General features: G+C 35.3%; 1 protein-coding gene and 1 long non-coding RNA gene across 2 annotated transcripts; both read left to right on the top strand.

Moving 5' to 3' along the window:
* Positions 1-3,102: 3,102 nt before the first annotated feature.
* Positions 3,103-3,936, top strand: LOC125186623. Its single transcript, XR_007170475.1, has 3 exons — positions 3,103-3,204; positions 3,307-3,360; positions 3,665-3,936. It is a non-coding gene; the product is annotated as an uncharacterized LOC125186623 (long non-coding RNA).
* A 5,902-nt stretch (positions 3,937-9,838) lies between these two features.
* Positions 9,839-13,401, top strand: LOC125190922 (homeobox-leucine zipper protein HDG11-like). The gene is made up of 10 exons (XM_048088345.1): positions 9,839-10,067; positions 10,499-10,616; positions 10,702-10,890; positions 10,974-11,411; positions 11,498-11,599; positions 11,682-11,888; positions 11,960-12,125; positions 12,213-12,469; positions 12,580-12,669; positions 12,789-13,401. The coding sequence occupies exons 1-10, from the start codon at positions 9,955-9,957 to the stop codon at positions 13,152-13,154; spliced, it is 2,046 nt and encodes a 681-aa protein (XP_047944302.1). The 5' UTR covers positions 9,839-9,954; the 3' UTR covers positions 13,155-13,401.
* Positions 13,402-14,732: the final 1,331 nt, after the last annotated feature.

Here is a 14,732-nt window from a genome sequence, read left to right as displayed (position 1 = left end):
TGTAGCTACTGTATGATATTTGCTCCTTTTACGGGTAAGGATAATCATGGTCACCATTTGACATTTGTTGTTGCCCTTCTGTCCCAGGTAAGAAGCATCTTCTTGCAGAAAATGTTGTCCTGACTTCCACACAAAAGAGAGCATTGATTGGGGAATTGCAAAAAGGGGAATGAGAAGGCAAAACATAGGCAGTGAGGATTTGGACATAAATAGTTCACTTTGTAGAGCACTTATGACTCATTTTTAGTACACTTTTGAGTGATTTTTATTTCAATTACATGTTTTGGTTCATTTATTGTGAACATATACTTGCAGTGAAGTTGAAATACTATATAGTGTAGTAACTGTTATGTACAGTGATGTAAAACTGCTCTATAGTGAAGCAAATATGCTATGCAGTGAAGTAAATTAATAGTCAACATAATATTGAATTTAATTGAAACGGATAAGCTTTATATTGTACTAAATGACACATTATGAACTAGTTTCATACAAATGGTCATGAACGCTTGAAGTTTACAATCATTTTTCCACATTTATCTCCATGTTGTTGCTACATTCTTGATAATGCTTTGATGTTGTCGCCAAGTTATTCAATGACTCATGGTTTGTTTCCGACAATATTAATGAGCTGCAATACTTTGTTCTTAGCCTTTGGAGTATTCACTTGCTGCTTCTTTTAGGCAATACATTTTCAATCGTGTTCCCGCTCGCCATAGTAACAGTCATCATATACTTCACTCTAAGGTGCAATGCAGCTTCTTGAATCTATATATGGTGCAGTGTTACTGAAATCAATAGAAGAAAGATAACATTAGCAATGATTACTAAAATTTTCACCTTTGTTAAGAATACATTTGTATATAGAAGCACCATAGTATTTCATATACAAGTATTATTATACTAACAATCAGCTATACATACAATCATCATATCATAACAAGAATTCGAAGCCTTCATATTAGTAGCATTGTTATTTGTTTACTATTAATTCATGCATAGATCACAGATACTTCACTCTAACACTGGAATACTTCACTCTAACCATGTTTTACTTCACTGAAATGGAAAAACAAAGCACTACAAGCATAGATCACAGACACTTCACTCTAACACTGGAATACTTCACTCTAACCATGTTTTACTTCACTGAAATGGAAAAACAAAGCACTACAAGCATAGATCACAGACACTTCACTCTAACACCGGAATACTTCACTCTAACACATGTTTTACTTCACCGAAATGGAAAAACAAAGCACTACAAGCATAGATGATAGACCCTTTACTCTAACACTGGAATACTTCACTCTAACATTGTTTTACTTCACCGAAATGGAAAAACAAAGCACTACATGAATAGATGACAGACACTTCACTCTAACACTGGAATACTTCACTCTAACATTGTTTTACTTCACTGAAATGGAAAAACAAAGCACTACATGAATAGATGACAGACACTTCACTCTAACACTGGAATACTTCACTCTAAACATGTTTTACTTCACCGAATTGGAAAAACAAAGCACTACAAGAATAGATCACAGAAACTTCACTCTAACACTGAAATACTTCACTCTAACCATGTTTTACTTCACTGAAATGGAAAAACAAAGCACTACAAGCATAGATCACGCGACACTTCACTCTAACACTGGAATACTTCACTCTAACCATGTTTTACTTCACCGAAATGGAAAAACAAAGCACTACAAGCATAGATCACGAGACACTTCACTCTAACACTCGGAATACTTCACTCTAACCATGTTTTACTTCACCGAAATGGAAAACAAAGCACTACAAGCATAGATCACGTACACTTCACTCTAACACTGAATACTTCACTCTAACACTGTTTTACTTCACCGAAATGGAAAAACAAAGCACTACAAGCATAGATGATAGACCCTTTACTCTAACACTGGAATACTTCACTCTAACATTGTTTTTACTTCACCGAAATGGAAAAACAAAGCACCACAAGCATAGATGACAGACACTTCACTCTAACACTCGGAATACTTCACTGTAAGCATGTTTTACTTCATTGAATTGGAAAAACAAAGCACTACAAGCATAGATGACAGACACTTCACTTTAACACTGTTTTACTTCAAACCAATGAAAAAATAGAGCAGAATAAGCATAGATCACAAACACTTCACTTTAATAATGTAATACTTCACTAAATGAAAAACAGAGCAGGTAGTTGTTACTCACGATCGGAGTCTACGGTTGTTGTTTTTCTTTTTTTTCTGTCGATCAAAACCTACACAAAACATAGAAGTAGTTAACTGTAGTAATTAACTGTAAGCTAACATCTGTTCTATTCAATTTGGATTCCATAATAAACTACTGCATATCTCACTTATTAAAAACTCTCGGCGTTTGAATTTGCAGAATTCTCAAAACTAAATCTAAATAAGAATGAGAAATCTAAATCAGAAACTAGTAGAACAACTTACATTTTGAAAAATCTTTCTCATTTCGATTCATTGTTCGACTATGGATGGAGGCGACAGCGATTGCAGCGACAATGGATGGAAGCGATGGCGACGATGGATGGAAGCGACGGCGACGGTGGATGGAAGCGACGGCGACGATGGATGGAGGCGACGGGAAGAGCAGTGATGGCGGGAGATGAATTCTGCAAATGAGAAATTAATTCAATTGTTAACCCTAATTTTATTAGTGAAATGTCCATTATACCCCCGCCTTGTATAGTGAAGTAAATCTGTGATAGAGTGAACTGATTTCTCCTTCAAATTCGAAAATCTCATGTGTTAAAACTAGCCCTTGATTTTCTTGATCTTGTGGCTGTGATTTGTTCTCTAGTTATATACTTAAGGGGCACTTTCCCCATATCACTACTCTCTATATATATATATATGTGTGTGTGTGTGTGTTAAAATGACAATCCCTTTTATTATGACACCATACCACCATTCTCAACCGTAGGATCTGGAAATCGGGCAATTGTCATGCTGCCATGTGGCAGCTAATTTCAATTTTAAAAAATAGAAAAAATAGGATAAAGGGTAATTTTGGCATTTGTTATCCCCCCCTCCCCCCAATTCACGATTTTTCCTTATTCCACAAATTTTGTTCCAGATTTCTTCCAAATCAAGAGATGATATTCACGCGATTCGTCATCTCTCTCCAGTTTGAATGATATTCACGCTTTTTCATCCAAATCTGGTAATGATATTCTAGGTTCCACAATTTTGATTTCCATAACCTGATCGAAGACGATTCTGCCTTCTTTCAGCTCCATAATTTTCATCTGATTTCAAATTGCAGACGACATAGAAATTGATTCGATTATCAGATTTGAATTGGATGTTTTTCCAGAAGGTGAGCAATTACATGTTGTAGACGTTTAATTTTCTGTGTTCGACGATTTTTGGTTAATTTTGTTAGATTCTATCTTTCATTTATTAAAACTTGTTTAGTTGAGTATGTTCCGATTTGTGTTGAAATTACATGTTATTTGCTATGAATTGAGTTATTTATTTATTTATTTTATGAACCTACTGAATTATTGTCAGAAATTCGTTTTGATTCAATTTTGATTAAGTTCTTATGGGCATACTCGGTTTTTTACAAGATTGTTGCATTATGTGGTACATGTTGCAGTCAACTATATGGTCAATTGCAGGTTCGGGAAGCAATTCTGCAAGCTGATTGGGGTTCATGAAGGAGAAGGTTGTGAAGTTGATAACGAAACCATTGCATCGGTGTGGAAAATACAGAGAAATGTGTGCCCATGACTCTATAAATTTTGGCAGACAAAAAGGAACAAGAGAGCACTTAGTTCATTTTGAAGTGCTTGAATATTGTAATTGAACTCAATGAATTTAATCTACTCCGATTTGTAGCAATTTACTTCGGATTCTCCCCTTTGATTTCTATGAATCTCTTCTTGCTCAATGTTGTAGACGTTTGATTTTCTGTGTTCGACGATTATTGTTGAAATTGCGTTGGTTCATCGTTTTTAGATTAGCACCTGTTAAGATGTGTGTTTCGATTTGTGTTGAATTTACATGGAGTTTTGCTGCCCAAATTCGTTTTGATTAGTTCTTTATTCAGTTCTTACGGTCATATTGTGGTTTTACCATATTGCTGCATATTGTGGTACGTATTGCTGTCCACCATATGGTTAATTGCAGTATATATAGGATATGCCTAATGTGATGTCTTTTCATTTTATCCATTTGCAGTTTATATTTTGATGTACGCAAGCTTGGAACCAAATCGAAAAGAGTGGTCGTTACTTGGACGTGTTCGTGTCAAAGTCCTTGAACATTTTATTCGATCTTACCATATTGCAGTTTTACTCTACGAATATTGCAGTTTTACAAAGTAGTTTTTGCAGTTTACATAATTACTTTATTGTACTTGTTCTTGATGTAGTTTATTCAGACGATTGTAGATTCTTTCTCACAATATTGCTTATTATAGCTTTGTGGTCTGTAATCTTCCTTGATTTACTTATCAGCTTGCACAACACAATACAAGTCATTTATAATTTTATACTATTGTGCCGAGGTTTGCATTCCCAATTACTACTGCTCCTAATGATTGCATTGCAATGCTACACATGTTGCAGTACAGTACTTAATGTATTGCAAACCACCTTTCATCTTAGGCATACAAACATAATACAATTATCGGAAAGCTAACAACTTTGAAACAATGAACATTCAAATCATAACATTTGTAAATTTATCTATACTAAAAACCAACACTTAAACCAAACCAAATTTTTGAAGATAAAAAAATGTTTATTCATCAGTCACGGTTTCTGATAGTCCGCTACCATCTTCTCAACATCTGTCGGTCCCTTCTCTTTCACCTCCTCGAAGGGCTTTGTCGCATACTCATGACAATGCATTACATTTGTAAACAGTGTTGGTGAGATCCGAAAGAGCTGGCTTTCACTCCCTTGTTTACTTTCATCATCACTGTTACATAAAAGAGTATTTCAACCATTAGAGTATTTTAACATTACATTGTCATCTACACTAATATGCAACCAAGTAATGTAAATACAGCAAGGATAAATGTTTACAAATTTGGAATATCTTGTTTCACAACATCATATACATGTATGTGTACATATTTGCAAATAATTTGTTTTAAATATGCAATCCATATGACCAAATATTAGACTCAGATGCACTGCAATGAGCAAGATACAGTTAACAAATTAAACTGCAACATGCAATCCATATAAAAAAGTATTGCAATACAGACTCAGATCCTATACAATATGCAAAGCACTGCAATGCGCAAGACACTACCAACAAATTAAACTAAAATATGCAACCCATAAAACAAATATGCAATTCATATAACAAACTAGTGCAATATAGACTCAGATGCGCTGCAATGTGCAAAGCACTGCAGACTCAGATGCACAAAACAAATACAACAAAATTCTCCAAAACAATTAACAGAGCAAAACTATTCAAAATAATGCACTGCAACATCTTGTTATAAAACAATACCGCAATATTCTAAATGATACACTGCAACATCTTGTTAAGCCTCTTCCTCATCCGACTTTGTCCTTATCTTTCTTTTCCTTGCCATTATAATTGATGTACATTACAATACACACGATGCACTGTAATATTTGGTGATAAACAATACTGCAATATTGTAAATGATACACTGCAATATATAACTAGCAATATTACAATATCAGTATCAAATATATAACCAGCACAACTCAGTATAGTTTGGGCATGCAACTAAACAAATTTGTAACAACACTATATATGAAACTAGAACTTCAAGATGCACATCACAATACACATGAATGCAAGAAAGTGTATAATGATGCACTGCAATGTTGTATACGAGCACTGCAATATTTGGTGATAAACAATACTGCAATATTGTAAATGATGCACTACAATGTATAACTAGCAGTACTGCAATATAAGTATAACAGATCAATAAAGCAATGCAACATAAATAATAAAGCAAGCAAGCAAACAACAACCAACCAAAGTACACTATTCTTATATTTGCAAAAATATTTTTAATCAAAGTACACTGTTCTTATGCAGATCATGTCACAAAGTACTGCAATATGGTGTGAATTAGTATGCAACATTATCTATGGTTGAGTTTTCCTACCTAAACCACCATGTCCTCTCCTACTTGACTCTCTTGATCCAGTCTCAATTATCTCTATTCCACCATCTGAATTTTCGTTCTCTTCCTCGTAAGCAATCGTTTATCAAATAGCAAGAAATCGTATCACATAACAAACAATACGTAACCAAAACAATTTTGAAAAATCGTTGAACACAAATTTGAACTGAGATCGTTACTTAGGGTTTCAGAAATCATGAACAACCAAAAACTTTGGAGATAACTACCAAAAATCAACTATACACTGAGCGAAAACGCGATACAATTGCAAAACTCGCCGAGATACATAGCAAATTCGACAAAAAACTGAAAAACAAAACTAAAATATAGTGAGGCGAATCGAAATTTTACCTAGACGTAATCAGAGAAACGTAGTGCCGCTGAACATAGTTCACAATCGCCAAGCAAATCTCTTCGATTCACCATCAAAACTCAGTTCTACTCACTGATCGTCGGTGAAATTAGAATTTCGACGATTTCCCTTCGAATCGCCGTCGCCGTCAACCGCAATCAACAATCACCAAGTTTTCCCCTTCGAATCGCACCAGAAGTTGATTATTTAAGCTCGTGGATAGAGAATCTGGATGTGTTAGGGTTTCAGAATGAGGGAATGGATTTTGGAGTGGTAAAGAGGGAAAGCGTCGCAATTTTTGGTAATTGACTCAGTTTCCAAATCTGATTCTGATCTAAAATTTAGGAATTGACAAATATACCCCCGCCTGCAATATTCAAAACATTAGACTGCAATCCGTATTCTATACTGCAGTTAAATCCTAGACGTTCATCTTATAGATCTAAGGGCTAGGATTAGTGGTATGTTGTTACTCTAAATGTGGTGGCACCCTAATGCACCCCTATATATATATATATAGTATTTGATCACACACCAATATATATATATATATATATATATATATGTTTGTGTTAAAATGACAATCCCTCTTAAAATGACATTGTGGCACCACTTATACAACAATATTATAAACGATATACAACAATATTACAAACACTACACAACAATCTATACATTGATGTATAGTGTGTCGGATATTGCTGGACAAGAAATATTGCTGTATAAAGACCAGCAAATTGCTGGCCGAGTTTTTCATATTTTTTTTTCTTTTTTTTGTCACGTGGCAGCTTATTATTCGTCTACGTATACAAATGATTGACTAGGAATGGTGGTATAGTGTTATTTTAAGGGATAGTGACACCCTAACATGCCCCCTATATATATATATATTTAAAAATATTTTCCCTTGTCAGCCCTTTCGCTCGATTGTTGTTATTATATCTTAACACATCTTTTTAATTAAAAAATTGTGTGCCTCTAAAAAAAATCAATCAATCTGTATTAAAACGTGATGTGATTGTAGTATTATTCAATAGAAAAAAGAATTGGGCCAGCCAAATTGCTGACAATTGAAAATTTAATTAGTAATAAATTATCTTCTTTAATGCTATCATATTAACATGTCAACAGTCGAGCAATTAGGCTTTACTGCTCTTATCTTCAGCCTTTATTTCTCAAACTATTAATTTTCTTTTTTAAGAAAAAGACATTGCAGGTCACTCAATTTACACTAACATGTAAATATTAATTAAAATAATTAAGTATTAAACCGATATTATATTGCAATGAGCACATTAAAGTAAAATTGTACTAATATCAGCAGTTATATATGGGTTCAAGCATTCAGTTAGTTGGGAAAAACAGAGAAATATAAATTCTTCATCTTATTTCTTAAAATAATGCAATCATTTCAAGACTACAAAAAGATAAATGTGTACGAATATATTAAAATTATGTGTGATAAACTACACAAAACATCTTTGTCATTTTTAAATGTACATGAGGCTGTACTATATGGTTTAAAACTCTAAATGGTTATTATGACTAATACCCTAGCAAGTTTAAAAGCTTATAAAATCAATAAATTAAATTGTAGTATGATTGTAAGTTTGAAGACTACGTTCATTATGAAACCAACATATTATCAAAGTGCATGCCTAGCTTTTAATTCATTAAAAAACAATGAAAAAACAAATTCCCATAGATCTATTTATTTCCAATAATTTAATATCCGAATGATTATTTGTATAATTATTGTGTACGTGCGTACTTTTTATAAAACCTATAAATTCAAAGCAACATATAAATTCTATACCTACGCACGAGATGATTTCTTAATGTTATTATTTTCCTTACTCAAATTCTTCATTTCAATATTCTCAATATTAATAGTTGAAGAGCTAGCTGCACCCAAAAAGCTTTGACTTTTCACAAAAAATGTATTTTTGCATTACTCATATTTGAGAAATGTGTAAAATTAAATAATCAGGCACGAAATCAGCACAAGAAATGAAGGACACGTCGGTCACTCCAGCCGGGAAAGTTTTACCGGCAGCGGCGCCACCGGCATTAATATGAGTTAATGGTGGGTTTGGCATCCCTCAAAATAAAAGCTCCAAACTGTACACATCTGGCTGTGAGTTATCGTTTTCCATCCACCAATAACTACTAATAACGCTTGTCCTTTCTCTCTCTCTCTTTATGTTTTTCTCAGTGGTTTCAAAATCCAACCAAATCAACAAGAGAGAGAATGAGAGTATATATTTTTCACAAATGATTCACCATTACTATTATTTACTCCTTGTTTGGCTGTCATCTACATATATTGATATTGGATGTTCAGTATTATCAAATGAAGAACATATATATTCCACTCATACTGATGCAAAATTATGTAGTCTTAATTTTGAAAGTAGTTACGAAAACAACATAGAATTACAGTGCATGCCTATAAATTTTATAAAACAATTCCGAATTTTTTTACTAGTGTAAAAAAAATACTGTAGTAGTATAAAATATAACATGAAACCTTCAAATTTTTTATTGCATGTACTATTCTCATGTTAATTTACAATATGTTAATTGTAACAGCATTGCTAGCATGTGTATGCATAGCTCAACTGTGTATCCGAATTCGTATTACAAGAATGAAGAATCCCACCCACCCCCTACCCCAACCCCCACTCCCTCTTTATTGCAACCCTTTTTTTCTCACCTTATGACCAGAAAACCATAAATCCGTCGGTTACAACGTTACCACACACACATATTAATGTGTAATACAGTGAGTAGTCAGTGTGTGTACATAGGCATATTTGATATTAGTACAATAGTAAGGAGTAGTAGTATAGGGAGTAGTTATTATGGGTTGCCTTTCCATCTCTCAATTCCTTTCTTCTTCTCTTCTTTGGCTCCTTTACCCAAATCCCTTCTCTTAATTACTCCACACCTTCCACTCCCACCCTCCAAGAATTCTCTTCATTTTCAACCCCCTATCCCTATGTATGCATACATACATACATGCATGTATATATCTTTGTGTGGCGTTACTCTAGGCTACACTTCCAAAAATGAAAACATGGCTTGTGCCTTGACAGATGCTGCAATTACTCCACATTTGCTCAAAATCCACTCCCTAAACTTGATATCATTTTCCATATCAAATCCCAGATATTCTTCTCTTTTCCTTTCCGTTTCTCTCTCATCCCACATCACTACTTTCCCCATCATCTCGCCATAAATTTCTTGGTGGCTTTTTTGCCTTTCTTCATTGTTGTTATTCTAGTTCTAGTAAAAGGGAAAAAGATTGTTTGTTGCTACAGTTGTATTATGAGAATAGTTGGTGCTCATCTTCAATATACAACTAGTACTGCTACTATTTATTGTGTATATCACATCGATCTTTTGCTGAGGTGAGTGGATTTCCGGCCATGGAGTTCAGTAGCGGCGGCGGCTCCAGCGGCGGGGGCTCCCACGACGCCTCCGAGAGGAGGAAGAAGCGCTACCATCGTCACACAGCCCACCAAATTCAGAGTCTCGAATCGTGAGATTTCCCCCTTTTTTTTCTTCTCTCTCAAACTCCATCTCCACCATGCACTTGCATCACCACGATAACAGGATCATCAAGAATCGATTTTTATGAAATTGTAGTTTTTGAGTTGTTCGAGAATACTATGGAAAAAAGACGACTTTTTTTCACTAAGTGAAAAAACATCAAGAAACCATATCTTTGAAATGGGTATTTTAATGGTTCGACTATTCTAGTATGGAAAAAAGCATCAATAAACGATTTTCTTGAAATGGGTATTTTAGTTGTTCGAGTATCCTACACACCAAAAGGCGATTTTCTTGAACTTAGCATTTGAATGGTTACTATGAAAAAAGCATCAAGATATGATTTTTATAACAAGAAGCGATTTTTCTTGTATCGGTATTTTAATGTTTATACTAAGGTTTGTGTGCGTGTCTTGTTAGAATGTTCAAAGAGTGTGCTCATCCAGATGAGAAGACAAGAAATCAGCTAAGCAGAGAATTAGGCCTTCATCCACGGCAGATCAAATTTTGGTTCCAAAATCGAAGAACCCAAATGAAGGTTTCATTGTTTCCTCAAAAAACCAACGCGACAATCTCAAATTTTTGATGGAATGATGTATATATATGGCTCTTTTCCTCCTCAGGCACAGCATGAAAGATCAGACAACTGCACACTAAGGGCAGACAACGACAGAATCCGCTGCGAAAACATTGCTATGAGAGAGGCCCTGAGAAACATCATCTGCCCCTCCTGCGGCGGCCCTCCGGTCAATGAGGATTCCTACTTCGACGAGCAAAAACTCCGCATGGAAAACGCCCAGTTAAAAGAAGAGGTCTCTTCGTTTCCTAGTCCCACTCATGTTTGTATTCTCATCATAAAAAAAGTAGTATAATCTTTTTCTTCAACTTTTCGCAGCTGGATAGAGTTTCTAGCATTGCGGCTAAGTACATAGGCCGCCCTATTTCCCAGCTGCCTCCTTTGCAGCCAGTTCATGTCTCCTCATTGGATTTGTCAATGGCTAGTTTTGGTGGGCATGGCATGCCTTGCCCTTCTCTCGATCTTGATCTCCTCCCTGGGAGCTTGTTGAGCATCTCCGATGTGGACAAGTCCCACATGGCTCAGGTGGCTTCCGCAGCCATGAATGAGCTCATCAGTCTGTTGCAGGGCAATGAGATGCTGTGGATCAAGTCTGCAACCGATGGCAGAGAGCACCTCAATCTCGAGAGCTATGAGAGGGCGTTTCCAAGGCCTAATAGTCACTTAAAGAACCCTAGTGTTAGGACAGAAGCTTCGAGAAGCTCAGGAGTTGTGAGCATGGATGACTTGGCTTTGGTTGATATGTTTGTTAATTCTGTAAGTTGGGTTTTCTGCTTTTCATTTCTGTGTATATATATATATTACTACTACTATTGATTTGTGTTACTATGTTTGTATTGAAGAGTAAATGGATGGAGTTGTTTCCTGCAATTGTGTCAAGGGTGAGGACTATTGAAGTGATATCATCTGGAATGCTAGGGAGCCACAGTGATTCATTACAACTGGTAATTAATGGTGGAGTATTTATTTATGTGATACATATGTTAAGTGTATACTAGCTTGGAGTAATTGTATTTATTGTGGCAGATGTATGGAGAGATGCAGGTGCTCTCACCATTAGTCCCAACAAGGAAACTCTACTTCCTTCGGTTTGTTCAGCAGATTGAAGCTGGATCATGGGCTGTTGCTGATGTCTCTTATGACATCCCCAATCAAGAAAGCCAATTCTCGTGTAGGGCGCACAAGCTCCCTTCCGGATGCTTGATACAGAAAATGCCTGATGGCTACTCCAAGGTAGTAGTATTTTTGAATTTTCAAATACCTTGCTTGTGTATGTAGAATGATGATGGAGCATTGGTTGTTAGGTGACGTGGATCGAGCACTGGGAAGTGGAGGATAAATCGCCAGTCCACGGGCTATACAGAGACCTTATCTATAGTGGATTAGCCTTTGGGGCTGAGAGGTGGCTTTCAAATCTTCAGAGGATGTGCGAGAGAATTGCTTGCTTGAATACAAACCCTGAGCTTGGAGGTTTTTACACTAATATATATCCTAATCAATCAAACTCATAGGAGTGGTATATATGTAATTGCAGAAGTGTTGTTTGTGTTTTTGTAGGCATTCCATCAGCATTAGGAACAAGAAGTATGATGAAGCTTGCGCAGAGAATGGTGAACAACTTGTGTGCTAGCATCAATCCCTCCAGTGGCCAGCATTTAACAACCCTAATCGGGTCCAACGACCTTGAGGTCCGCGCCACGCTGCACAACAGCATGGACAGCCGCATGGTGCTAAGCGCCGCAGCCACTGTATGGCTTCCCGTCTCCCATCACAACGTCTTCAACTTCTTCAGGGACGAGCGGACCCGTTCTCAGGTAATCTTTTAGTTTAAGTTACTGAAAAAGGAAAAGCAATTTTAATTCTTGCTAACATTTCTATAGTCATGTTAAGTTATTTTAGTAATCACCCTTTACTTATTGTGTAGTGGGATGTGCTCTCAAATCAAAATCCAGTTCAAGAAGTTGCTCACATTGCCAATGGCTCACACCCAGGGAGCTGCATCTCTCTGCTCAGGGTAACTTTTGGCCTTGCACATTAATTTCCAGTTATCATGTCTACTATTATTAACTACAATTATATTTTAATTGATTATTTGATTATTCTATGATTAATTAATATTATCAACCAAAACAGGCCTTAAACACAAGCCAAAACAATATGATGATACTCCAAGAGAGCTGTCTAGACTCATCTGGCTCATTAGTGGTGTACTGCCCGGTGGATCTTCCATCGATTAACATCGCGATGAGTGGTGAGGACACCTCATTCATTCCCCTGCTGCCCTCGGGGTTCACGATCTCCCCCGATGGCAGCAGCCCAATGGGAGGGGCCTCCACAAGCTCCAAATCATCCGGGTCCCTTGTGACAGTGGTCTTCCAAATCCTAGTGGGCAACACACCTACAGCGAGGATCAGCCCGGAGACAGTCAACACGGTCAACAACCTCATAAGCAACACCGTCCATCATATCAAAGCGGCTATGAATTGCTCCTCATCGTAAATCGTAAGCCTACCTATCTAAGGAATGGAACCATTTTGAATGCTCCTTATTCTTTTTGATACATACACTTTTTTCTCAACTTAATTTTTGTTGTTACTTGAAAAACCATAGTAGTAGGAGTCAAGAACGCACCTTTACAGTGCATTTCTGTATGGTTCGGGTATTGACTTCTATTCATCATTTTCTTGGATTAAAGAAAAGGATTTGTGTAGTAATTAACTGATTTAATTTAGTGGCGATTGTTGAATTTGAGATGTGTTACATGTGTATATATGGATGGATTCTCATTTAATGAACAATGTGTTTCTTGTGTGGTCCATTGATGTAGGAATTAAGATGAGTTTGGGTGCAAGATAAAAATATACAAGTATTGATTGGTGTAGGTGTACATGTAGTTAGATTAGATGGGACGGGTTGAAAGTTATAATTAATATAACTAATTCCAACGTGTAATAAGTCTTATTGGATTTTAGTCTAGAATTTTCTATGGAGATTTGTGAAAATGAAAAACAAAACATAAGGAAAATATAGTAGAATAATGTTAGTGCAAGTTTTTATAAATGAATGTCACGCATATTGATAAAAAAAAATTCGAGATGAATGTCATGGAAAAAAATATAGTAGAATTATAAAATGGGAACTCCCTTACAAGTCTAGTTATATATTGGATCTAGCCACAAAATAAATTAACTAGCTAGTAGTACCACAAATGACAGAATAATATTTATCAACTCTATATGTTAGAATGTTCAAAGTCTTATTTACTCTCTAATTTAATACGTACTTTAGAATATTAATTAGACATGTTGACATCTTCTAAGATTTGATAGTTCTAGTATTCGATCTTATTATTTTATCCACCTCCATTCATAATAAGCGAGCTAATGTAGTTTTTTCAGTATAAATTAAATGAGATATTTGTCTTATGACGAATTGAATAAATATATACACGTATGAGTTCGGAATTGATATTATATGATTTATGAATAGTACTAATTTACTCTCGTATCTAACACGTTTATTACGTATAGCTAGGTATACTAAACTAATTATATTATCTGTCTATGCAAAAAAAAATGAGAAATTTACAGGAGTTGATTGTAAATTATATTATCTCTCTAGGCCTACAACATCTAATTATTGTTCTAACTAAGAAAGCAATAACAAGAAAATATGCAATTTTCATGCTGCATATTTTAATTATAAGTATTAATTCACTAATGTTCAATTATTAAATAAAAATACATTATTTTGGAAAATACAAAATAAATTTAGAAGTAAGGGGTCGAATGCACCACCTTTATGAGTTACATATGCATCAAATTTGTGTTTGAAATTGATATATATGAGTATGATACATAGTGACATTAACACCAAAAGGCAATCTTGTAGTTTGCCATATTAGTCCAAATATGTGATTTATCTCATTAAAATTGGGCCCTTGTCATTTTCCATGTATTGGTGGTATCTCTTATGCCCACAAACACCACAGTAGTTTGTTATTGAGAATGTTCCTTCACAAATCAACATTGAAAATTGACACGATGATCTATTAACATTTGACAATCGCTATGAATA

The sequence above is a fragment of the Salvia hispanica genome, chromosome 5 (genome assembly GCF_023119035.1).
Source record: "Salvia hispanica cultivar TCC Black 2014 chromosome 5, UniMelb_Shisp_WGS_1.0, whole genome shotgun sequence".
In the NCBI taxonomy this organism is placed as follows: Eukaryota; Viridiplantae; Streptophyta; class Magnoliopsida; order Lamiales; family Lamiaceae; genus Salvia; species Salvia hispanica.
Note: the sequence above shows the minus strand (reverse complement) of the source record. Positions and strands in the feature narration are given on the sequence as shown.

Excerpts from the sequence above, each read along its gene's own strand:
- LOC125190922 (XM_048088345.1), top strand. The coding sequence starts at position 9,955 with ATGGAGTTCAGTAGCGGCGGCGGCTCCAGCGGCGGGGGCTCCCACGAC. Across the intron at positions 10,068-10,498 it reads CAAATTCAGAGTCTCGAATC|AATGTTCAAAGAGTGTGCTC; the intron begins GTGAGATTTCCC and ends GTGTCTTGTTAG. Across the intron at positions 12,126-12,212 it reads TACAAACCCTGAGCTTGGAG|GCATTCCATCAGCATTAGGA; the intron begins GTTTTTACACTA and ends GTGTTTTTGTAG.